The sequence below is a fragment of the Chrysemys picta genome, chromosome 1 (assembly GCF_011386835.1).
Source record: "Chrysemys picta bellii isolate R12L10 chromosome 1, ASM1138683v2, whole genome shotgun sequence".
Lineage (NCBI taxonomy): Eukaryota > Metazoa > Chordata > Testudines > Emydidae > Chrysemys > Chrysemys picta.
The window spans coordinates 231,349,152-231,375,294 of NC_088791.1; the positions used below are offsets into that span (position 1 = coordinate 231,349,152).

At 41.1% G+C, this 26,143-nt stretch overlaps 1 protein-coding gene across 2 annotated transcripts in view; it reads left to right on the top strand.

The window, feature by feature from the left end:
• Window positions 1–9,806: 9,806 nt before the first annotated feature.
• LOC101938872 (interleukin-5 receptor subunit alpha-like) overlaps window positions 9,807–26,143 on the top strand; it is a 30,397-nt gene continuing 14,060 nt past the window's right edge. Inside the window, exons 1-7 of one of the 2 annotated variants that reach the window (XM_065580802.1) lie at window positions 9,807–10,086; window positions 11,286–11,447; window positions 21,047–21,195; window positions 21,354–21,501; window positions 22,386–22,494; window positions 22,575–22,768; window positions 24,091–24,227. In XM_065580802.1, coding sequence (XP_065436874.1) covers window positions 11,375–11,447; window positions 21,047–21,195; window positions 21,354–21,501; window positions 22,386–22,494; window positions 22,575–22,768; window positions 24,091–24,227 — 810 coding nt within the window. In that variant the 5' untranslated portion in view covers window positions 9,807–10,086; window positions 11,286–11,374. The remainder of the gene's footprint in view (window positions 10,087–11,285; window positions 11,448–21,046; window positions 21,196–21,353; window positions 21,502–22,385; window positions 22,495–22,574; window positions 22,769–24,090; window positions 24,228–26,143) is intronic. The other variant, XM_005283360.5, reaches the window with a different exon arrangement.

The window sequence follows — 26,143 nt, forward strand, 5'->3', positions numbered from 1 at the left end:
AGTGAGGGGAGATTTGATAGCAGCCTTCAACTACCTGAAGGGGGGTTCCAAAGATGATTGAGCTCAGCTGTTCTCAGTGGTGGCAGATGACAAAACAAGAAGGAATGGTCTCAAGTTGCAGTAGTGGAGGTCTAGGTTGGATATTAGGAAACACTATTTCACTAGGAGGGTGGTGAAGTACTGGAATGGGTTACCTAGGGAGGTGGTGGAATCCCCATCCTTAGAGGTTTTTAAGGCCCAGCTTGACAAAGCCCTGGCTGGGATGATTTCATTGGTGTTGGTCCTGCTTTGAGCAGGGGATTGAAGTAGGTCTTTTCCAACGCTAATCTTCGATGATTCTATAATTCTATGAAAACTACAAGGAGTCCGGTGGCACCTTAAAGACTAACAGATTTATTTGGGCATAAGCTTTCGTGGGTAAAAAACTGACCTCTTCAGATGCATGGAGTGAAAATTACAGATGCAGGCATTATTGTAAAGACACATGAAGAGAACGGAGTTACCTCACAAGTGTAGAACCAGTGTTGATAGGGCTAATTCGATCAGGGTGGATGTAGTCCACTCCCAATAATTGATGAGGAGGTGTCAATTCCAGGAGAGGCAAAGCTGCTTTTGTAATGAGCCAGCCACTCCCAAATTAATGGTGTTAAATTTGCAAATGAATTTTAGTTCTGCAGTTTCTCTTTGAAGTCTGTTTCTGAAGTTTATGCCCAAATTATGCCCAAATTCTGAAGCTTATGCCCAAGAACCACTGTGAGAATTAAGGCCTGAGGTTTTAATGATTTCATAAGGTGAAAGGATTTATGAGCCTGCTAAAAGGATACATTGCTGTATACAAAATGGAAGCTAACATATAATGAAGCCATTTTGAAAGAATACCCGCTGAAGCAATAGTAGGAATGAAGTGTAAAGTAAAGGAGATTGGTGTCCCGTCAAAGGAAGACATTTGCTAAATGAACAAATGATCTTTCTTCAGAATCCAATTCTTTACAATGGGCCTATTCCTAAATGTCTTACTCTGGCAAAGTAACGGAGTTTTGACTGAGTTAGGACTTCAGGTGCGGGGCGTGTATGATAACACAGAGAAAAAACTGAGCATATTATAAAAGCTTTCCTTGTTCTCCTACACTGCACAATCATATTCCTTCTTTCCTTGCTCATATTTATTCTAAACAGATAAAGTGCTACAGTGGTAGAAGAAATTTCTAACCATTAAGCTACTTGTTACCCTGAAGAGAGGAAGGAGGGTCCTGAGGGGAGATACTGGCTTAGGAAATCTGGATTTAATTCCTGGCTATGCCATAGATGTTCCATGAGTCTGTCTACACTGCAATTGGAGTTGTGATTACAGCACAAGTCGGCATTCCCTTGCTGGCGTTAATCTAGCTAGCCTGGCTCAAAAATAGCAGTGAAGACGCAGCAGCATGGACAGTGTGGGCTAGGAACGTGAACAAGACCCGGGGCTCCAGGCAGGCTGGTACAGTCCATTCTCCTGCATCCTCCCACTATTTTTAGCTGCAGTGGTTTGGACAAAGTTAGCAGGAGAATGCCGACCTGTGCCGTAATCTCACCTCCAATTGCAGTGTAGACAGACCCTGTATGACCTTGGGCAACTCACTTAATCTCCCTGCTTCAGTTTTCACCACTAAAGTGTGGATAATAGCATGCTATTTCTCCCACTTTTTTTTCTTTCTTGTCTAGTTCAATTATAAACTTTTTACGGCAGGGATTACTTATTACTATGCATGTATGCAGTGTCTAGCCCATTAGGGCCCCAATTTTAGCTGGGACCTGTTGGTGCATTTGTAATATAAATAATAATAGTAATAAATAGTAATAATTCTGAGCTGGCATTGCCTACCAGCCTTTCACTGGGTCCACCAAATTATCCCACAATCTGGAGAGGAGCTCAGGCAGATATACGTCGTGATGTATCCTCTGTCTCCATTCCTCATTCCCCATCTAACTCTGCAGAGTCTGTGCACTCCCAGAATTCTGTCCTCACTCTCCTTGGGGAAGCTGAGCCTTCTTGGTCAAAGAGGAAGTGGCAGAATTTACTTCAAGTGCTCAGAAAAGCCAACAGACGTTCTCAACCAATCTAATTATGAGATGACAGGTGTGGGAGGTAATTGTGCCACCAGTCAGCAGTGGTGAGGCCTCAGCTAGAGTTCTGTATCCAGTTTTGGGCACCATGTTTTAAAGAAGATGTGAACAAACTGGAAAAAGGTCAAAAGAGAGCAAACACAAATATAAGAAATGTTTAGAAAACATGACCGATGACTAAAGTTGAAAGAACTGTTCAAGTTTAACCCAGAGAAGAGAAGGTAGACGGGGAACGTGGTAACAATTTTCAAATCAGTTAAAGGTTATAAACAAGATGGTGATAAATTGTTCTCCACATCCACTAAGGACAGGAATTAACAGGCTTAGTTCACAGCAAGGGAGATTTAGGTTGGATATTAGGAAAATGTTCTAACTATAATGGGAAGTCTAAAGGTCAAAAGCTGCACGTTGCAGCTGCGCCGCTGTAGCACTTTAGTGAATGAAGACGCTACTACGTCGATGATAGAGCTTCTCCTCTCCCGTTAACATAGTTAAGCCTCCTCTGGGAGAGGAGGTAGCTATGTTGATAGGAGAAACTCTCGCGCCGACATAGCACTGTCTAAACTAGGAGTTAGAGCCGTATTACTATGTCTTTCAGGGGTTGTGGATTTTTCATTACATTAGTTATACCAATCTAAGTTTGTAGTGTAGACTTGGCTTTAGAATAGTTAAGCACTAGAGCAGTTATGTAGGGGAGGATGTGGAACAGGTTAGACAAACACCAGAGATGTTCTAGGTATGGTTGGTCCTGCAGCAAGATAGACTAGATGATCTCTTGAGGTCCCTTCCAGCTCGACATTTCTGATTGTATAACTATTCGATAATGTATGATTCTATAATGAATAAGGAAGTCTGGCTTCCCTTCGCTGAGCAGTAACGTGCTGCAGCAGAACAAATCAAATAGCCACACCCGTGGAGTTCCTTTATACAAAACAAACACATAGCCAAACTTCCCCTACCTGGGGCTTTCCATTCCTAGTGCTGAAGCTAGCATAACTTCTTCCCAGAAGGTTTTACTTCGAAATCCTTTTTCAAATGGAAAAACCCAGTTCATAAAAACCAAGAAATAAAAGAAACAATGGGAAACTTACCCCTTCTTCTGGAAGATTCTCCTCAGCCTGTCTAGGTTGCTCCAAGCCTCTCTTTCTGGTGGAAGAAGGCAGAATGTATATGGCCCCTTTTAAGTGTACCTTACCTTAACCCAGGACTCCCATGGGCTGCTAGGAAACTATATTTCTCAGCAATCTCTCATCACTGAGGCAAGAGAGGTTCTAGCCCACTTTACTCTGGGTATTCTAGTCTTAGGACTTTAATAGAGTTGGGTTTCTCTCCAAAATGACATACAGTCACTCCAAGGTGTCATCTTCTCTGTCAGGAATTGTGTTCTACTCCACAAGAATTAGTGACATTGTTGCTATGTTGTAACCTGGACTATGTAACTTGTACTAGCATAGCTGACCTGCTGTAACCCGTACTAGGATAGCTGACCTGCCTGGAGAAAAAGGCTAGATACTGCGGTTGAAAATTTGGGGAAGGAGGGTGCTGCATAATTTCCAAGAAATAGCTTTGTGTAGTATCTTGCCCTTTTCTAGCACATAAACTCTCCAGGAAGCAGTTCAACAGTAAACCACAGAAAGGGTAAACAAATATGTTTTGAAGTCCCATTAGATTCTTTCTAGAGACCCAGTATGTAACTTGGGAAACATGCCCAGGTTCCCGAAATCTCTACTGAGTAGAATGGAGAAATCGAAGAAACGGGTGCCTGTCAGTGCCCTCTGCTTCTGTCCCAGCTCTGTCTGAATGGACTCAACCTGGGTTTCACAGTCCAACCCAATTCTCATTAAATCAATGGCAAAACTCCCACTGATTCAATTTGGAGAAGAATTGGACTCTATGGACCTGATCAAACTCTGCTATAAGCCATTGGGAGTCTTTCCATTGGCTTTACCGGGAATTGGATTGGGCTGTAAAACCCAACACTTATTCTTGCTCACTCCTCTCCCCCACACTCACTCCGTAACTGTTTAAAGAAATTAAGTCTTGTAGGCCTCTGGGGTTAGTGAGGAGTAGTTGGAGCAAGGGAGAGCCCACATCTGAGTTGCTGCACAACTAGCGATGCGCAGGAGAAAAAAGATTCCTGATTTAGGTTTCTAAACTGCTACCTTGTGAAAAATCAAGTTGTTATTTTTGGAGTGGGAAATGTATTCATATGTGATTATTTATTACTTTAATTTATTATTTTTCTGTCCACGATCACAGCATCTGATTGCATTGTGTGTATTAAATTACATGGCACAGAGAAGACAGCATAAACAGCACCACTCCTTCTATTGCCTCAGTCAGGAGAAAAATGTCCCCAGAGATGAGCCATAGTCAGGTGACTGGCCAAATTGATCTGTCTGGCCCCCAACCTTTGATGTCACCTGGGGAAGCTAATTCCCCGTCATGGACGCTCCATCCAAAGGGTTCTTTCCTCAGTCTCCAAGAGTTCAAGTCTAGGAGTAAGAGGCTGCCTCAGCCATCACAGTGATGCATGCAGGAAAAAACTCTCTCTTGGTGGATGTCTATCCTGCAGCCTTGGAGTGTGATTGCATTTCATGCTGACACGCCAGAGAGAGATTAGTTTAGCTCATTTGGGTACCAAAACAGTGAAGCTGCAGCAGCAAGTGCTTCAGCATTGGTCTTACAATTACTGGGTAATAACTGAGGTGGTCAGTCTGCACTGAACTGCACGCTGTTATGGCGTCATTCCTTCGGTATTCCAGCTAGCTACGTCTGCATGAGCTGCAGATACACCCTCTGATTGCAGTATAGACCTACCCTTGGGTAGTCAGGTCTGAGACAACGTAGATCAAGTCCAACTAGATCACTACTGGGAATGGAGAAGCCATGAAGTGTGCAGAGCACCAGTGAATAATACCTAGCTCTTAATTTTTCATCCATAGACCTTTAAGCACTTTATAAAAGAGGTCAGAATCATTATTTCCTTTTTATAGATGGAGAAACTGATGCACGGAGAGATGAAATGATTTACCTGAGGTCACCCAGGAGGCCGATACCCAGCTCTTCTGAGTCTCACCCCAATTCCCTATCGACTAGGTCACACTGTAATAGGAGCTCACCCACCCAATTCACCAGGAAGATGGATTTCTGCATTCCTCACTAGCGGCAGCTTCTGAGTTGTTTTTAAGGGTAGCCCCAACCTGAACAAGTTGCAGCAGTCCAACCTAGAAGTGCTAGTATGGTATCGACCTAGCTGAATTCACACTAGGGATTTACTAAATGCTATCAATCTAATGGCTTCCAGGAACTCCCTGTCTTTGGAAGGCTGTCAATGTATTCATTGCCGCTTAGTAGTAAATGTGTTTATTTTTTAAAAAGTCAGAATTAATATTTCCCCAAAAAGTTTTGAAAATTAAGTTGAGGATCCAAATTCAACATGTTGTTGAGATAGACACAGAGAGCATTGTCTCCTAAAATCAGATGCTGTGTCAGTTTCTGTAAACATTTCAAATATGGCGTGTAGTGGAAAGGTTAAGTTAGGCTTAATTTAGATTCTACACATATAGCAGTACAGTGAGTAATCACTATCCACTTCCTCTCTTATCTTTCCCGCACTGCTCTCTTTAGAGCTCAACTAGCTGTCCCACAGCAGTGAAACATTTCATTTTCAACCATTTGGACCACTGTAATTTCATTTTCACACGAATAAAACTTTAAGGATGTGATTTTCCCATCTTACTCTGCTGACGTAAATAGAAGCGAAACAAAGAAAGACACTCCTTCTTCCACAAATGTACCTTAGGACAAGAAACAGATCCAGGAGAAAATGGAACGTCAGAAAAGTCATACCCAGTTTCTCTTTCTCCTACCAGAAGTGATGCGAACTGGAACTTTGCAGTGCTTAGGGTATGTCTACACTACAAGCACTACAGTGGCAGAGCTGCAGCACTGCAGCTACGTTACTGTAGTGTAGACGACTTGCTACAGTGACAGAAAGGGGTTTTCCATCGCTGTAATAAATTCATCCCCTTGAGAGGAGGTGTCTATACTGGACCTTCGGTTGCCTTAATTACATCTCTTAAAGTGTGACTTTTTCACACCCCTGAGCAACATAGCTCAGTCGACCTAAATTTAGTTCCAAATCATTAGTTATACAACTTCTGAATCATAGACTCATAGACTCATAGACTTTAAGGTCAGAAGGGACCATTATGATCATCTGGTCTGACCCCCTGCATGCCGCAGGCCACAAAACCGTCCCTACCCTTCCCTTGACTCTGCTGATGAAGTCCCCAAATCCTGTGTCTTGGTGACTTCAATTGGCAGAGAACCCTCCTGCTAGCGATCCCTGCCCCATGCTGCAGCAAGGTACTTATGTGTCCACTTGAAGCACACGAGTAGTTCTACTGAAGTACCTAGCTGAACTGGATACATATTTCTGTTCAAAATGATGGTATATTAAGGATGGAAGACAGATAGAACAATGCCAAATTACTATGGCTCTTGTGTTGCTGGAAACATTGTCAGTTTGTGAACTCCTGGTCAAATACATCTACTATCTCCAGTAAACATAAGTTTCATTTCCTTTTTCTCTTATCTGAAAATATTTGAAGAAAAAGAAACCCCCTGGGAGAAAATTGTTTGAAACAGCTGTCGGGTGATCAGCAATGATAACATTGAGTGGTTGCAGAGCAGAAGACGGAAAGGAAAGCAATACAAACATTAATACACAGCTTTTAATTCAATGTACAATTAATGTACATTTTTCTTGGTCCAGCTTCCAGACTAGGGGGGTCTGTGGGGATGCATGTGATCTGGACCTAGAAGCAGTCAGTCTGCACCCAAATAGCCTAGAGTAAAGTTGTGCCTTGCTATTTGAAGGAGCAGTCTGCTTTGTCTCTCTCTGTTTCTTATCATTCTAAGAAATAAAGTAGTGTTAAGTTGCAACCTTCCAGCAAGAGTATTTAATGTTTTTATCAACCTACTCCATCTATGTGCTGTTAACATAACATGTTTAAATCCTACAAAATGGTTCATTTTTCTAATAAATGAAAGAGACTTATAAGAATATTTTGCCGTGCGTCTAATAGATAAAGCACTGAACCTATGCTTAAATTTACATTATTAGTACTTGATCTATGATTATGGGCCATATTCTCAGTTAAACACATGCAGTTCCATTGATCTAAATGGGGCTGCACAGGTGAAATAGAATTTACCCTTATGAGTCTGTTCTACTGAATATAACTGTTAAAAGATGCATACTGGAAAGAAATTATTTTTGAGTGTCTGGATCCATGCATCCTGCCTAAGTCCTATACGTCCTGCCTAAGTCCTAATCATATACATTACAATACTGGGTGTTACTCAGCCATTGTAGCACCCATCAGCACAAAAAACTAAATACAGTATTGTTCTTTTAAAAGTAAAACTGAAATACAGACGAAGAAGCAGTAGGTGCATGGAGCAGAATTGCTTCTGATCCTACATTCTAGTTAAGGTTGCAAAGTCAAGCACCCGAAAGACAGGAAATGCCAGAATTAAGCTTAATTTTGACCTTTTGTGCATATGCATTGTGTCACTGTCTTTTATTATGTGATCACATCATGTGTTTTCAACAGGCCTCCCTGCTTCATTCAGTGCACCACATGGACAGCATTCACTGAGCAGGTAGAATACTTTTTATCCTCATCACTCAATGTATAGCCGCATGTACTATTTATTTGACAACACCCACACCTTACATTGAATACAAAATTACTGAATTCCTCACAAATTTTTCTATGGGTCTCTTATTGTCATAACTTACTTTTTACATACATTAATGAATTTACTATACAACACCCCTTTCAGGGGAAGAGACACTATCCCCATTTTAGAGATGGGGAACTCAGGCACAGAGATATTAAGATCAAAAGTATACACTAATTTTGGGTTCCCAATTTGAAACACAGAGCACCTGATTTTTCAGAGTACTTCGCATTACATAGCACTTTATATAGTCAAGCATGGCTCCTATTGACTTCAGTTACAGCTGCGAGTGCTCAGCACTTCTGCATATTAGAGCCCCACATTACTAAGTTGGGCCCTCAGAAAAAGGAGGAAGACACAATTAGTGTCTACCTGTGAAAAGTTGGTTTAAGTGATTTGCTCAGCATCACACAGGGACTCTGTGGCAGAGGCAGGGCTAGAATCCAGCTCTCCAGGGCAGCATTCAATGGCCTTAACCATGAGACCATCCTTTCTCTTCCTTCATACCTCTGCCTCCTGCACTGCACACCTTCCAATTTCTTCAGCAAATGAAGCAGGGCTACTACAGACAACAGCCTCCTTCTCTGCAAAATCCAGATTCATCCTCAGAGGAGATGCAGCATCTGTACTGAATGAGGCAGGGGTCCTGTGGAAAAATACAATGTGATCATGTAATTAAAGACTGTGTCATAAGGAATGTGCAGAAGAGGGTGAATCAAGAATACACAGGCAACCTTAATTCTGGCATTTCCTAACGTTTCAGTACTTGACGTTGCAACCTTAACATTCTGTAAGGTAAATTTTAAATATAATTCCCTACATTTTCAAAAACTAAAAAGAAAAAAAAAACCTCAAAAATTTCCTTATGTGGAACTGTATAGATCTCTGACATGGTTCCTCAGCAGGGTTGAGCTCTTTAGCTCGATAGCACAGTTCCCTACCACTGCAGCTAATGAAGTAACTAGCAACAAGAGAAGGTTGTATTTGTGTATGTGGCCCTGCCACTGGCGGGGGATGGAGACACATACTTTGCCAGTAGTTTTCACAGCTATTTAGTAGACAACACAGGAATGTTGAGACCAGGTGAAAAGGCACTTTCCCTCCTTGTTCCTATCTTCCCCCAGTCCCTGGCTCCTATCATCTTAAGCTGCCCTTTCTTCATATCCCCACTCCTGTATTTTCAGCACCCATTTACTCCTGCACCTATGCACACTCCCAGTTCCTGCTCCTAACCCTCGCTCCCCCACATGCTTCTATTTCCCCTTCCCCATCCTGCATCTCTTCATGCCACCCCCCCACCCCCATTACTTACCCCTCCACATTTGAGTCGGACACTTTCCTCCTTTGCCTGCATGCTGGGCTCTGGCAGGGGAGCATTGAAAACACAGGGCAGGCAGGCAGGCTCCCTGCTCTCACTTCTGGCACCTGGCACCACAGTTGCTCCCCACCAATCAAATTTTAAATCCCTACTCCAAAACATGGAGGTGTTAGAGATTGTCATGAAACAGATGGAAGCACTTTTTAAACATGGGAAAACAATGTATTTTTCCTTAATCTGATATTCAAACACGTCCGAACCATTTTAGCTGAACCTTTCCCCCAGTATACCAGACACCCGGGATGGAAAATATCAGCTTGAACAGTTAAAATTTGACAAAGTTATAATAACTATCTACCCAGCCTATAACCAGGCCCCCGGAGAGGAAGTCCTGAACAATCACCAATCAAAGGTCAGTATTCTCACACAATTTAATTACAATTTTAAAAATATTTTTAAAAATATAATTAACAGAATAAACAAAATGAAAGCTGGACAATTCCAGGAACTAAGTTAGGTAGATCTGATATAAAAAGTGAAATTGGTAGCAAAAGTCAAGTTCCTTTTATCAAGAGGAGGCTGGTCATTCTTTCCCTTCAGTTAGGGCTGGAGCTCTTTTGCTGATCTGTTTCCTTTTTATTTGTTGCGTACAGCAAGACGCATGAGGCTGTAGTAAGTTCTGTACAATCTTTCCTAGAATCAGAGGTTTGTTTTTTTGAAACTACAGTTGGTGTTGATTCATTTAAGACCTGGCAGTTTCTATAAAGACAAGAGCTGATCGCAAGATACAGAGTGGTCTGAAAACTTTCTCTTCCAATGAAGTCAAGGGAAGAGATGGTAACAACTGTGACTGTTGGCGTCTCAAAGAAGATGAAACTCAAAGCAGTCTGAAGACGTAAGATAAAGTTCTGGTATGTATCCACACCCCCAAGTCTATAAGGATTGGTTTTGAATTTGATCCCATGCAAGTAGTGAGAGGCTGCAATCACTGACATCTGCAGTTTTGTCTTGAGAAGACGGGACTCTCATACATTAATTCCTCAGGCTGTCAATACATAGCCTCAAAACATGACCTCTCTAGCATTGGGGCATTTTATGGAGGTGCTTGGGCCAAAGTGATAGGCAGGCTCCCAGGCTGGAAAATGTTCTGCCACAATGTCAAGTATAACTTTGAAAATACATGTGACTAAGAGTTGCTATTTTAAATCGTGTGAGCCCACATCTTAAAAATGTAACGTTATCTATGTTGGTTATTTAATTGTTTCTAAATATTTCAGAACATTACATAGCATAATATAATATCACTACAAGTAGTGTTAGAAAAACCTTTGTCCTCAACCTTAAATACAGTGCAAGTGCGAGTCATGTTCTAATTATGCAGATGTTGTAGTGACTCCACAAATTAGATTGCTTTGAGATTTGCATTTAAAGAAGTAATAAAATCTCCATGTTTCACCTTTTTAGGATTGAATTTAGTTTCCAAATCTGACACTTGAAATGTCCAGGTTATTTCTGTACTGAAATGCTCACTTTTTCAGAGAAAACATTTAAAAATGCTGCTTTTTAAAATGTTATCCTCTTTTCCTAAAGTCTGTGTGTCCTCTAGCAAAATAATCAGAGTTCCCACACACAATAAACTGTCTCTCTATTTCACTGTCACATACACATAGTTTAAGAGAATATCTTATATATATAGGTCTCTTGAATAACTGCTTTAAACCATACAAAGATTAGCTGTCAGAATCCTCAGATTTGTTACTTTCATATTCCAACACAGACTGCCTGTTTCCTTGATTCACCAGATGTGCTCTGCACAAACCCTGCAAACCTCAGAGCTGAGGCACTGTTTCAGCCCATGGCAGCCCTGAGGATCGGCAGGTGTTGACCATGGGTGGCATACAATGGCTTGCCCCTCCCCACTACCACCACCACTTGCACTAAATAGAGCTCAATCAGACCTGAGAATTGGGACTGTTATTTCTTTTACAACAAAGTCCAGAATGACATTTTGTATTCATGGTTTATGTCTTTTTAAGAAACCACTTAAAATGTTAAAAGTTTTTTTTTCCACAGCTTGAAACTAACTGTAATGTCCTAACTCTCTTTTCAGCCTCAAACAGAACTGAAGTATTTTAGTTTCAAATTCAACTGAAGTGCAAAGTATTTGTAAGGGCACATGCGACAATTACTCCTTCGATCATGCTTCTGCTTAGCCTTACCTGGTATGAGATGATTTCTGTTAGCCTGGCAAATGGAGAACCAACAATAACTGGTAAGTTTTGTGACATTTAAAATGATACATTTAAAATGATACAAAGAAGATGAAACTCAAAACAGCCTGATAAAGTTCTGGTATGTAGCCACACTCCCAAGTCTTTAGGGACTGGTTTTGAATTTGATCCCATGCAAGTAGTGAGAGGTTGCAACCACTGACATCTGCAGTTTTGTCTTGAGAAGACGGGACTCTCACACATTAATTCCTCAGGCTGTCAATACATAGCCTCAAAACATGACCTCTCTAGGATTGGGGTATCTTACGGAGGTGCTTGGGCCAAATCCCAAGTGATAGGCAGGCTCCCAGGCTGGGAAATGTCCTGCCACAATGTTAAGTATAACTTTGAAAATACGCGTGACTAAGAGTTGTTCTTTTAAATCGTGTGAGCCCACATCTTAAAAATGTAACGTTATCTATGTTGGTTATTTAATTGTTCCTAAATATTTCAGAACATTAAATAGTATAATATAATATCACTACAAGTAGTGTTTGAAAAACCTTTGTCCTCAACCTTAAATACAGTGCAAGTACTAGTCATGTTCTAATTATGCAGACGTTAAGAGTGACTCCACAATTTAGGTTGCTTTGAGATTTGCATTTAAAGAAGTAATAAAATCTCCATGTTTCACCCTTTAAGGATTGAATTTAGTTTCCAAATCTGGCACTAGAAATGTCCAGGTTATTTCTGTAGTGAAATGCTCACTTTTTCAGAGAAAACATTTAAAAATGCTGTGGTTGGATAGGAAAGGTGCACTGAAACTGGCAGGGGTCCTATGGGAAAAATAATTTGTGATCATATAATTAAAGGTTGTATCACAATACATACACACAATGTGTCTTAATATAGGCAACCTCAATTCTGCCATTTCCTAATTTCCCTTATGGGTCCCGGGACAGAATAGGCCCCCTGTCCTCTTGCATGGGTTGCGGAGGATTGCAAGGGAGAATAGAAATCAAGAGGACTTGCAGCCAGAGGGAACAGGGGATAGACCGGAGAATCGCACCATCACTGGGAAAAGGCAGGTCTATATGATTGGGGACTCCTTACTGAGAAGAATAGACAGGCCTGTAACCGGAGCTGATCCAGAGGACAGAAGGATGTGCTGTCTGCCGGGTACTAAGATACGGGATGTGGACCTGAGGCTGAAGAGGATCCTAACGGGAGCGGGAAAGAATACACTAATTGTCCTTCATGTGGGAACAAATGATACGGCTAGATTCTCACTGGAACGTATCAAGGGAGACTATGCCAGGCTGGGGAAGACTCTTAAGGAAATCGAGGCTCAAGTGAGCTTCAGTGGGATTCTGCCTGTTCCTAGAGAAGGACAACAAAGGTGTGACAAGATGACTTTGGGATGTATGGCCACTGGGAGGCATTCATGGACAGAGGACTGTTCTCTCAGGATGGACTTCACCTGAGTAGGGAGGGAAATAGACTTCTAGGATGGAGGCTGGCACAACCGATTAAGAGAGCTTTAAACTAGGAATTGGGGGGAGATGGTTGGGAGATGTCCAGGTAATCTCCACACCAGATTTTAACATTGAGAGGGAAGGAAACGACGTAAGAAACAGCCGTGGGTAGGAGAATGGACATAAAGAGGAGGGGTAGTATAGATACCAGTCTAATAGGTGATACTGGCAGTAGAATGTCTGGACCTAATTGGGTAAAGAATGTGAGCGAAGCCAAACAGCAAAAATTAAGATGTTTGTACACCAAAGTGAGGAGCCTACGTAACAAAATGGAGGAACTAGAGTTACTAGTGCAGGAAGTGAAACCAGATATTATGGGGATTAACAGAAACATGATGGAATAGTAGTCATGACTGGAGTACAGGTATTGAAGGGTATGTGCTGTTTAGGAAAGACAGAAATAAAGGCAAAGGTGGTGGAGTAGCATTGTATATCAATGATGAGGTAGACTGTAAAGAAATAAGAAGGGATGGAATGGATAAGACAGAGTCTGTCTGGGCAAAAATCACATTGGGGAAGAAAGCTACTAGAGCCTCCCCTGGAATAGTGCTTGGGGTGTGCTATAGACCACCAGGATCTGATCTGGATATGGATAGAGACATCTTTAATGTTTTTAATGAAGTAAATACTAATGGGAATTGTGTGATCATGGGAGAGTTTAACTTCCCAGATATAGACTGGAGGACAACTGCTAGTAATAATAATAGAGCTCAGATTTTCCTGGATGTTATAGCTGATGGATTCCTTCACCAAGTACTTGCTGAACCAACAAGAGGGGATGCCATTTTAGATTTGGTTTTGGTGAGTAGTGAGGACCTCATAGAAGAAATGGTTGTAGGGGACAACCTTGGTTCGAGTGATCATGAGCTAATTCAGTATAAACTGAGTGAAAGGATAAACAAAAATAGATCTGTGACTTGGGTTTTTGATTTCAAAAGGGCTAACTTAAAAAAATTAAGGAAATTAGTTAGGGAAGTGGATTGGACTGAAAAACTTGTGGATCTAAAGGTGGAGGAAACCTGGAATTACTTCAAGTCAAAGTCGCAGAAACTATCAGAAGCCTGCATCCCAAGAAAGGGGAAAAAATTGGCAGGAATTGTAGACCAAGCTGGATGAGCAAGCACCTGAGAAAGGTGATTAAGAAAAAGCAGAAAGCCTACAAGGAGTGGAAGATGGGAGCGATCAGCAAGGAAAGCTACCTTATTGAGGTCAGAACATGTAGGGATAAAGTGAGAAAGGCCAAAAGCCATGTAGAGTTGGACCTTGCAAAGGGAATTAAAACCAATAGTAAAAGGTTCTATAGCCATATAAATAAGAAGAAAACAAAAAAAGAAGAAGTGGGACCGCTAAACACTGAGGCTAGAGTGAAGGTTAAGGATAATCTAGGCAAATACTTTGCCGCAGTCTTTAATGAGGCTAATGAGGAGCTTAGGGATAATGGTAGCATGACAAATGAGAATGAGGATATGGAGGTAGATATTATCACATCCGAGGAAGAAGTCAAACTCGAATAGCTTAATGGGACTAAATCAGGGGGCCGAGATAATCTTCATCCAAGAATATTAAAGGAACTGGCACATGAAATTGCAAGCCCATTAGCAAGAATTTTTAATGAATAAAGTTTAATGTAAACTCAGGGGTTGTACCACATGACTGGAGAATTGCTAACATAGTTCCTATTTTTAAGAAAGAGAAAAAAAGGTGATCCGGACCTGTTAGTTTGACATCTGTAGTATGCAAGGTCTTGGACAAATTTTTGAAGAAGAAAGTAATTAAGGACATTGAGGTAATTGGGACAAAATACAACATCGTTTTACAAAAGGTAGATCGTGCCAAACCAACCTGATCTCCTTCTTTGAGAAGGAAACAGATTTTTTAGACAAAGGAAATGCAGTTGATCTAATTTACTTCGATTTCAGTAAGGCATTTGATACAGTTCCACATGGGGAATTATTAGCTAAATTGGAAAAGATGGGGATCAATATGAAAGTTGAAAGTTGGATAAGGAACTGGTTAAAGGGGAGACTACAACGGGTCGTACTGAAAGGTGAACTGTCAGGCTGGAGGGAGGTTTCTAGTGGAGTTCCTCAGGGATCAGTTTTGGGACCAATCTTATTTAATCTTTTTATTACTGACCCTGGCACAAAAAGTGGGAATGTGCTAATAAAGTTTGCGGATGACACAAAGCTGGGAGGTATTGCAAATACAGAGAAGGACTGGGTTATCATACAGGAAGATCTGGATGACCTTGTAAACTGGCGTAATAGTAATAGGATGAAATTTAATACTGAAAAGTGCAAGGTCATGCATTTAGGAATTAATAACAAGAATTTTTGTTATAAGCTGGGGACGCATCAGTTGGAAGTAACAGAGGAGGAGAAGGACCTCGGAGTATTGGTTGATCACAGGATGACTATGAGTCGCCAGTGTGATATGGCTGTGAAAAAAGCTAATGCGATCTTGGGATGTATCCGGTGAGGTATGTCCAGTAGAGATAAGGAGGTGTTAGTACCATTATACAAGACACTGGTGAGACCTCATCTGGAATATTGTGTGCAGTTCTGGTCTCCCATGTTTAAGAAGGATGAATTCAAACTGGAACAGGTACAGAGAAGGACTACTAGGATGTTCCAAGGAATGGAAAACCTGTCATATGAAAGGAGACTCAAAGAGCTTGGCTTGTTTAGCCTAACCAAAAGAAGGCTGAGGGGAGATATGATTGCTATCTACAAATATGTCAGAGGAATAAATACCAGGGAGGGAGAGGAATTATTTAAGCTCAGTACCAATGTGGACACAAGAACAAATGGATATAAACTGGCCATCAGGAAGTTTAGACTTGAAATTAGACGAAGGTTTCTAACCATCAGAGGAGTGAAGTTCTGGAACAGCCTTCCAAGGGGAGCAGTGGGGGCAAAAGACATATCTGGCTTCAAGACTAAGCTTGATAAGTTTATGGAGGGGATGGTATGATGGGATAGCCTAATTTTGGCAATTAATTGATCTTTGACTATTAGCAGGTAAATATGCCCAATGGTCTGTGATGGGATGTTAGTTGGGGTGCGATCTGAGATACTACAGAGAATTCTTTCCTGGGTGTCTGGCTGGTGAGTTTTGCCCACATGCTCAGGGTTTAGCTGATCACCATATTTGGGGTCGGGAAGGAATTTTCCTCCAGGGCAGACTGGCAGAGGCTCTGGGGGGTTTTCACCTTCCTCTGCAGCATGGGGCATGGGTCACTTGCTGGAGGATTCTCTGCACCTTGAAGTCTTTAAACCATGATTTGAGGACTTCAATAGCTCAGACATAGGTTAGGGGTTTGTTACAGGAGTGGGTGGGTGAGATTCTGTGGCCTGTGTTGTGCAGGAGGTCAGACTAGATGATCATAATGGTCCCTTCTGACCTTAAAGTCTATGATTCTATGATTCTATGTCCTGCAACTAAAAGGGGGCTGCCTGGAGAGGGATGGGCTCTGCCAGGTTAGAAATTTGCCCAAGACACACCGTATGATGAGCAAGTCAACAATGTCCATACCGGATTGATCGCAGCCCGGATTAACCCGTCTCCCACTAGGGCGGACACGACAACTACTGGTGTAAATCCAACAAAGAGGATCCATGGAAGAGACAACATCACCAGAGCCATGTGGAATGTAAGGACATTGAGACAAATAGGGAAGTTGAAAGAACTTACATATTAATACAATACACCTGGCACCTCCTAGGAATCTCTGAGGTCAGATGGAAGAACTTTGGAGAGGTACTAATGGAAGAAGTCCATGTACTCTATTACAGTGGAGAGGACAAACATGTCAATGGCATAGGATTTCTTATGCATAAAGATATCCAGAATTCAGTATTAGGATGCTGCCCAATGTCCAGCAGGCTTATTTCCATCTGTCTAAAGGCAGCACCATTTAATATCACAGTGGTACAAGTCTACGCCCCTAGAACAGACTATGATGATGAGCAAATTGAAGATTTTTACAATTAGCTCCAAGACATCATTGATAAGGTAGACAAAAAAGATATCCTAATGTGCAGGGAGATTGGAATGCTAAAGTGGGTACTGACGCACAGGCAGATTGGTGAGATTATTGTGGCCCTTTCTGTAATGTGGTAACCAATGAGAGAGGATTGAGACTTTTGGAGTTTGCCAGCTATAACAATCTGGTTCTTGCAAACACATTAGGAGCACATAAAGCAGCCAGACGATAAATGTGGCATACACCTCATGATCTACATCACAGCCAGATTGACTACATCATGGTGCACAACCGATTTCATTCTGGTATTAACAGAAGGAAAGCAAGGAGCTTCCCCATTGCTGATAAGGGAAGTGATCACGACTTTGTGCTGCTAAATTTTTGGCTTTTGCTAAGGGAAATCATCAGGCCAGAGTTCACCAGAACCAAGTTTGACTTAGAAAGACTCAGAGACCAAAACATTGCGAGTCATTCCAATCAGTGATCGGCGGAAAATTTGCCCCACTGCTTGTTCTAGAGGAAGATGTAGAAACAATGACCAACGATTTCAATGCTGTAACGAATGAGGCAGCAATGGACATCCTTGGGAAACATCATAAGAAGACTAAACCATGGGTTACAAATGAAATACTACAAATGTGTGACATTAGAAGAGAAATTAAGAGAGACAAAAACAGCACCGAGGGAGTTGATAAATACAGAGCAATTGGCAGAAAGATCAAGAAAGGAATGAAGGTGGCCAAGGAGATATGGATTGTAAAACAATGCTCTAAAATTTAAGAGTGTATCAATAATAAAAATAGCAAACGAGCCTTCCAGGTTGTAAAAGATCTGACGAAGGAAAGATGGACCAAAACTCACGCAATTCAAGACAAAGAAGGGAACAGTCTTACAGAAGAAATGGACATCATCAATAGGTCGACAAACTACTGCTCTGATCTATTCAACCACCAGAGAAATGGAGATCCTAGTGTCTTAGACAGCCCAATTCAACAGAGGAGGATGACGTTCCAATACTACGTGAAGAAGTGGAGACAGCTGTGAAATCACTCAAGAACAGAAAGGCTACAGGTATTGACAACATCCCAGCCAAATTGATGAAATTCGGACTAGAAATAGTAACAGATGTACTCACCAAGATCTGCAACAAGATCTGGCAAACCAGTGAGTAACCCTTCACGTGGACACAGTCACTAATCATCACTCTGCCAAAGAAAGGCAACCTGCAATTGTGTCAAAATTACCGAACTATAAGCTTAATTAGCCATCCCAGCAAAGTGATGTTGAAAGTCATATTGAACAGATTGAAGCCACAAGCAGAGAGTATCATCGCTGAAGAACAGGCTGGTTTTCATGCTGGAAGAAGTACCAAAGAACAGATTTTCAACCTTCATGTTCTGTGTGAGAAGTACATGTTCTGTCCAGCAGGACATCTACCATGTCTTTGTTGACTTCAAGAAGGTGTTTGACAGAGTATGGTTCAAAGCTCTCTGGGCAACCATGAAGTACAATATTGGTTGTAAGCTTATTCTTACCATTAAACAACTGTAGGCCAAGGTCAGCAGTGCAGTTCTTGTCAATGGCATAATAGGAGACTGATTTCACACCACTGTTGGAATCTAGCAAGGCTGCCTTCTTTTGCCCACACTGTTCAACATCTACTTGGAGCACATAATGACTGATTCCCTAGAAATTCACATATCCACAGTCAGAATTGGGGGGCGATCAATCTGAAACCTTTGGTTCGCTTGTGACATTGACGGCCTGGCAGGCAGCAAAGATGAACTTGCCAACCTTGTGAAATGATTGGATGAAACCTCTGCAAAATATGGCTTGGAAATCAGTGCAGATAAAACCAAGCTGATGACAAACAAACGTGATGGGATCAGCTCACATATCACTGTCAGTGGACAAGAGCTGGAGACAGTGAAACAGTTCAAGTGTTTGGGGGCAATCATCACTGATGAAGGATCCAAGGCAGAAATTCTGGCAAGAACTGCACAAACAACAGCAGCAGTGGCAACGCTAAAGCCAATTTGGAGGAATAAGAACATCTCCCTGGAATCCAAACTGAAACTGCTGCACCATTCGTCATCTCCATTTTTCTGTATGCGTGCGAGACATGGACCCTTACGTCAGAACTTGAATGGAAAATACAGGTAGTAGAGATGAGATACTTTTGTAAAATCCTATTTCGACCATGTCGCTAATGAAGAGGTCTGCAACATCATCACCCAATGCTGCTGGGTCATATGGAGTCCTCCTGATGACTGTGAAAAAGCACAAACTGAAGTGGTTCGGCCATGTAACAAGGTCATCTGGCCTATCCAAGATCATCCTCCAAGGGACAGTACAGGAGAAGAGAAGAAGAGGTAGACAGAAGAAGAGATGGATTGACAACATAAAAGAATGGACAGGAATGGACTTCACGGAGACTCAAGCACTGACAAACAATCATCAGGGGTGGAGACAATTGGTTGATTGCTCATCAGTGATGGTGCCCCAATGACCAATGTGGTTATGGGAGTGATGATGAATTTTGGAGTGCTTTTCCTTGCATTCTTAACAATGTTCTTTTAATGTAGGTTTTTGTCTGTCATTAATATTGGTGGGGCTTATAACATTGCCTATTATTAAGATTGCCCCCCGCACATCCAGTTCCAATTTCCTCTCCCAACAGCTTCAAGAGCTAGTCTTCTTGCTCAGGAATCCCAGTCACCCCTCAACCCTAACTTCCAGTCCCAGTTTTCCTCTCCCCTGCCATGAGCCTTTAGTCTGAGTCTGCTGCCGCCTTACAAGATCCTTGTCCATATCTATTCTGCCCTGCCACCTACCACCCACAGGTTTGGCTCTCATCCAGGGTCATAGCCCTGGGTGGGCCTGAGTGGCTGCAGCCCACACACTTACAATCCAGGCCCTCCCAAATTGGGGCCAGAGCCCCCCGAATCTACAGGCTGGGACTCCCGACCCTTGCTCAGTGTCTTTCAGCCTGGCCGCGTCTCCATCCTGCCGGCATTGTGCGCTGCTGCTCTGGTCTCTGGCCCCAGCACTAGCCCCGTGGGGGTTGCCCCTCAAGGGGGCAGGTCTGGGTGGGGCTATCATTGAGCACTGGGACCAGAGACCAGGGCAGCAGCGCACGGCACAGGCAGGAGGGGCACAAGGCCGGGCTGACAGACACTGAGACAGGTTTTGGAGGGGTGGCCAGAGCTTAAGCCCCATTGGTACTCCTGTCTACCCCATGGGCGCTCCCCACAACCTGCCTGCCCCGGGAACCTGCTGAGCAGTAAGTGGGGGTGGAGGGAAGTGGGCCTCCATCCCTCCTTCCTCCCTCACCCCATTCCCCAGGACACCTGCACCCCCGATCCTTCCTGACTCACCCCTCATCAGGGCCTCCAGCCGTCCTGTCCCCCTCCCCTCATCCCCCATCATTGCCCGCCCACCTGAAAGATGGGGCCCACCCAGTTTTCCTGTCCTAGCTACACCACTGCTCTCATCCCATTTGAATTTGAATCAGGCAGCTTCCTCCTCCAGGCTGCTTGGGCCCAGCAGACGGGGCATTGAGAGCACAGGAGAGACAAGCTCTCTGCTCTCCGTTTTAGTGTCCAGACCTTGCACAGCCTGCAGTAGTCTAGAGCTGCAATTGCACAGGGCTGGAGCTTGCTCAGTGTGGAAAGAATCTTTGGGGACTTTAGCTGCTAAAATCTAAGAACTCTCAACTGAACCTGTGCAAACTGCAGTTTTTCAAAAGGCTTATAAATTGGCCAAATTTGAGTGGATTTTCATGAGGACAGCAAAAGGCAAATCTGACACAAAGGCCACCCCACCTGCCAAATGTCAGGTCCCTGCACTAAAGCATCGGCACTCTATAGTATTTCAAATAAAAGGTCTCAATACTTTTTTAAGCAGCTCAAACAATGAATTCTTTGCTAGCCTTGTGCTCAGAAATGGCACAACACTTCAGCTTTAGGTAAACATTGGATATGAAAAATTTCAACATAAACAGTTAAAGTCTGGTAAAGTTAGAAGCAACTGAAAACAGGGTCTTAGAATAAGAAGTGTTGGGCAACCTCAAGAATGGGCTGTACCATCAGCCCCACCTATAATATAATAATAATTATCATTCATCTTACTGTATTTACAGCTTCTATTATGGCACCCAGTGATCTGCACGTTGCTAAGCATGACTTTGGAGTTATTCTATCCTGGAACAGTAACATTACAGAAGAAATGAAGACATATTATGTGAAGTATGTTTTGATTTATAAGTTCGATGCAGCTCAGGAAAAAACAGTAAGTCACAACACACTTTACACATAGTTTTAGTAAAATAAGATAATGCCTTATTTAATGTCTGTAGTTTGCAGAGCTTTCCTTTAATAATAATAATATTAATTGGCTATTGCATAGAACTCTTCATTATAATGCAATTCTATGTTTTCTTCTTCCAGGAAAGACTTCAAGAAAAGGAAAAGATGATAAGACTTGGGTTACACTCTGGTTTCCATGCTAAAGTTAAAACACAGCTTCTTTCAAAAGAAACAGAAGACCTTATAAAGGAGAGTAACTGGACTGAATTTACTTACAAGGCACCTCCAGGTCTGCTAGTTTTCTTCATATTGATAGGATATTAAAAATGTCTGATTAAAAAGTTAGAGATGCACCAGTTCTGAAGTCCTGACCAATAGCTCTTTATTGTGCTGGCTATTTTTCGGTATGCATTTCTGTAAAACACTAAGGGAGGATAATGATAGAGTTCTATAAAATCATGACTGGTGTAAATAAGGAAGTGTTATTCACCCCTTCACATATCATAAGAACCAGCAGTCACCCAATGAAATGAATAGGCAGCAGGTTTAAAACAAACAAAAGGAATCACTTCATACAACACAGTCAACCTGTGGAATTCATTGCCAGGGGATGTTGTGAAGGCCAAAAATATAACTGGGTTAATAAAAAATTAGATAAGGTCATCGAGGATAGGTCCATCAATGGCTAATAGCCAAGATACTCAGGGACACAACCCCATGCTATAGGCATAATGGGAGAGATGGGTGGAAGCATGCTACAGTTACAAAATTACCACCTCTACTCTATTGACTCAGTCACAGAAGCACCCCATGATCCTCTTGGACTTCCCTAGCAACTGAATGGATTATGGAAGTCCCATAGCACATGGGTGCTGGGGAATCCCAGGAGGGCTCCTTAAGATACGTACTGGAATAGGAATTATTGAGTGTTTCTGCAAATGTATCAAAAGGGACCTCTGGCAATAGGAAGAGGAATGTTCCCAATGCCCTATAAGGCAAAGGCAGACACATCCTTTAACTCAATTCTAGAGACTTGGATCCCTTTCTCCCTCTCCTGTCTCTCTCCTGGATTTGTACTGGCACCAATCACTTCAAGAATCAATGTAAAACAAGCAACATGCTAATATCCGTCTCTTTTCTTTCTTTCTTCCTTTCTTTATTTTTTGGTTGCAGTATATATCCAAAATTTCTCATGCATCATATATAACATTTCCAATTTAAATTGTACCTGGGACATTAAAACAGAAGCTCCTGAGGATGCTCAGTATTTTCTTTCCTACAGGTAAGGATCCTGTTAAAACAAGCACAAAATAATATTAAAAATCATCTGAGTTTTACATTACTTCTATTTGCTTCCTACAGGCACAGTAGAGAAGAGTTCCAATGCCAACTATATTTAACAAATGCAAAGAACAAAAACATTGGATGTCACATGGAAGAAGTATATTTTAATCACACTAATACTAATAAAATTCGATTTAATATAACGGTAAAGGAACTAAGCAACAGTTCAGAAAACCATTCCTATTACAAAAAATTTACACCTCAAAGACTAGGTAGGTGTTTTCATTATTGCCTAGCATTGTGAAATGTTCAATTGCTTGTGATTTCCTGCAGGGGAGGGGAGGGGGGAAAGCATGACTCACTAAATTCAAAGGGGTATATTCTGCTTCTATAATTCATTGACATTTGTAGGAGTTTGACATAAAGATCAAAAATCAAAGAATCTCTTATATAAATCACTTTGTAATTAGGGCTGTTCAAAAAATGGTAATGATTGTTTTGTGAAAAAAAAAAATCAAATGTTTCAAAATCATTTCTGTCCTGCACAATTTGAAAAGTAATGATTTTTAGTTTATTTAGAACATTTCATGAACATTTTTATAGAACATTTTTGTTTTTGAAGTTTCATTTCTCCTAATTTCTTCCCCTATCCCCGCTTTCTCCCCATTTCAATCCTCTTTATTTCTTTTCCCCCCTTTTTACCACCACAAAAGGGGAAATAAAAACAAAAACTTAAAACCAAATCCACAAAATGTTCGTGTTGGGGTTTAATTAAAAAAGGAAGATTTTAAATTATACTTATTGGCAATATTCATTTTTAAAAATGAATTTTCATTGAAACCTTTTGATGCAAAATGTTTTAGTTGAAGAGTTTCAGTGAGTGCTATTTGTAACTCTGTTGATAATTACGGCTGATCCAATAAGTTTCTTATTCATTTACTTCTCTGGATTAAACCCAGGGAAGAGGGGGGAAAGCTTCTCATAAAAGGTCTGGGTAGTTTCCTGGTTGGTTCTAGTTCACATCTCAGTTACAATAAATACGTAGCCACCTTTTACATTATGAACCTAACGGGTTGTATTCAAACCTCAGTTACACTGCCATACATCTGGAATTATTCTAGATGATCTGATGGTCCCTCTAGAGGCCTTAAACTCTATGAATTTATTAATTCAATTGATAACCGAGCAATAGAATTATTGGTACAGGCACTCCAGATTTATACCACTGTAACTTATTTCAGAAGATGGCCCACCATGTTTACTCTCATCTACACTCTGATCTAGATTCTGAATTCATTTACACTGATTTACATCACTGGGATTTACTGGCATCACCTCAGATTTACACTGTAACTGAGATCATTATGTGGACCTTTGAACTTATTTCAGGTGTGAATTCTTTGTTCAGACCCTAGGAAAGCTTGTGCTTTAAGCTACACTAGACTATTGTGATTACTTAACCAAAATGTGAACAGCATACTTTACTTTGACTGAAACTGCCAAACAGAAGCTGCAGTCTGCCGGTATGCTGCATTCCATTCACATGCCTGCTTGCCGAAAGAACGTGAAATATTCTGTTTTTGTTTATTGCCAGAGAAACTGAACCCTCCAATCAATGTGTCTATATCACTTGAAAAGAGAAGCATTAAAATTAACTGGAAACCACCACCTACTATTGGTTCAGCAAAAAAAAATTGCTTTACATACCAAGTGAAAATTACAGATCTAGAGGTAATATATGGTAATATTTCGTAACCAATATAACCTCAGCTCTATACCAACTAATTCCCCGCTCAGGTTAAACAGAATCAAGTCTTGGTTGAACTTCTGAGAAATCCCAAGCCCTGCAGCAAATGACCTAGTATTTATCATTCTTTCTTCGCAGTGGAGCTGGTCAAAAAGTGAAAACGTATTTTCATGAAGATGTAGAAAGTTTTCTTCATTTTGAAAGGAACCAGGTTTTCATTTGTTTTGTTTTCTTTTTTACTGAAAACACTATAAAATGATTACTGACATGTTTTGTTTACTAAACAGCAGATTTTTTGGTAAAAGAAAAATGTTGATAACCATCTCAATATTTTCAATTTAAAAAATATAGGCATTCGTTATTTTGTGAAAAATGAAAAAAAAAATCAACAATACTGACAAATTTCCATGAGAAATGTTGATTGAAAAGACCAGTTTGATTTTGAATCTTTGTGTTGAAAAATGTTGAGCAGTTCTACTTCTGAGTCATTGCTGATCAAAACTTCCTTAGCAAATACTGGGGTGCTAGAGAGGCTGTCTTTGAGATGAGATATTAAAATGAAGACTCACTTGTCATTTAAGAGCTTGTGATATGTTTTGCAAGAGGATGGGTATGTCCTGGTCAAATTAAAGATTTGCTATTATACTATACTCCTTTCCTAAATTTCTTCTACAGTTTCAGTATCTCTGAAACTGGTGAATAGAAGTAACTGATCTCCATAGGCATTGGCATAGGCATTTTGAGTGCTTGAGTGTATGAGGGGTGTTATATGCATGCAAATGTTATCATAATTGCAGTATTTAGTTGAAATTGTGAAAGAGTATATATCCTAAGCTCTAGGCCTTATGCATATCTTCCCTTAAGAATGTCTGTAAATGTGTTTTTGTAGTTCTTGCTACAGTTTTAAATTCATATACATATAGATATGCTTTGAAACAAAAGACACTGGAAGCTAAAAGCAGAGAAAGGACTCCACAATTCATGCTTGCAAAGCTAAGTGTAGACAGAACTCCAGGTGCACAGGAAGCAAATTGTGGGAATTCTGAATCTTATCTGTGCTCAGAATAGAGAGAGCACCCTGCACTGAGCTACTAGTGAGCTGGGTCCAATTTAAGCTAAAACCTAGGACTACAATAACATTGGAAAACTCTGGACAATGGACTGGAGTATTTTTGCACACCAAGAAGGAAACATCCCTACTCAGAAAAGCACTTAAAGATGTGTTTAGGTGCTTTCTTGAATCGGGGCCTTAAAGCACAATGTTGCATTTTAACAGGAAATTAATTGAACATAAAAATTTCAGCATGAATTTAATTAAGACTTGCCAACTTTCCATCAGATATTTTTCTCCCCTCAAAATAAAAATATATTGGAAAAATAAAACTAGATATGTAGTTCACTCTCAAAATATAGATTTAGGCTCCAGTCCTGCAAAGATTTACCTGTGCACTTAATGTTACACATATTAAACTCAATGGCAGTATTCACCTGCATCAAATACATATGTAGGTCTTTGCAGGACTGAGATTGTAACCTGTGTATTTCAAATGTCATAATTTGTACGTGATGGCAAAAATCCTACAATAAAACATCCAGTCTTGGTTTTTTATGAGTGCTGTGAAGATCTGAAAAAGCTTCCCTATATAGCTCAAGCATCTAAATTAGTTTTACTAATGAATACAGTGTAATATTAATATTTTGTAATACACCTCTACCCCGCTATAACGCTGTCCTCGGGAGCCTAAAAATCTTACCGCGTTATAGGCGAAACCGCATTATATCGAACTTGCTTTGATCCGCCGGAGCGCACAGCCCCCCCCCCCCCCCCCCCGGAGCACTTTACCGCGTTATATCCAAATTCGTGTTATATCGGGTCGTGTTATATCGGGGTAGAGGTGTA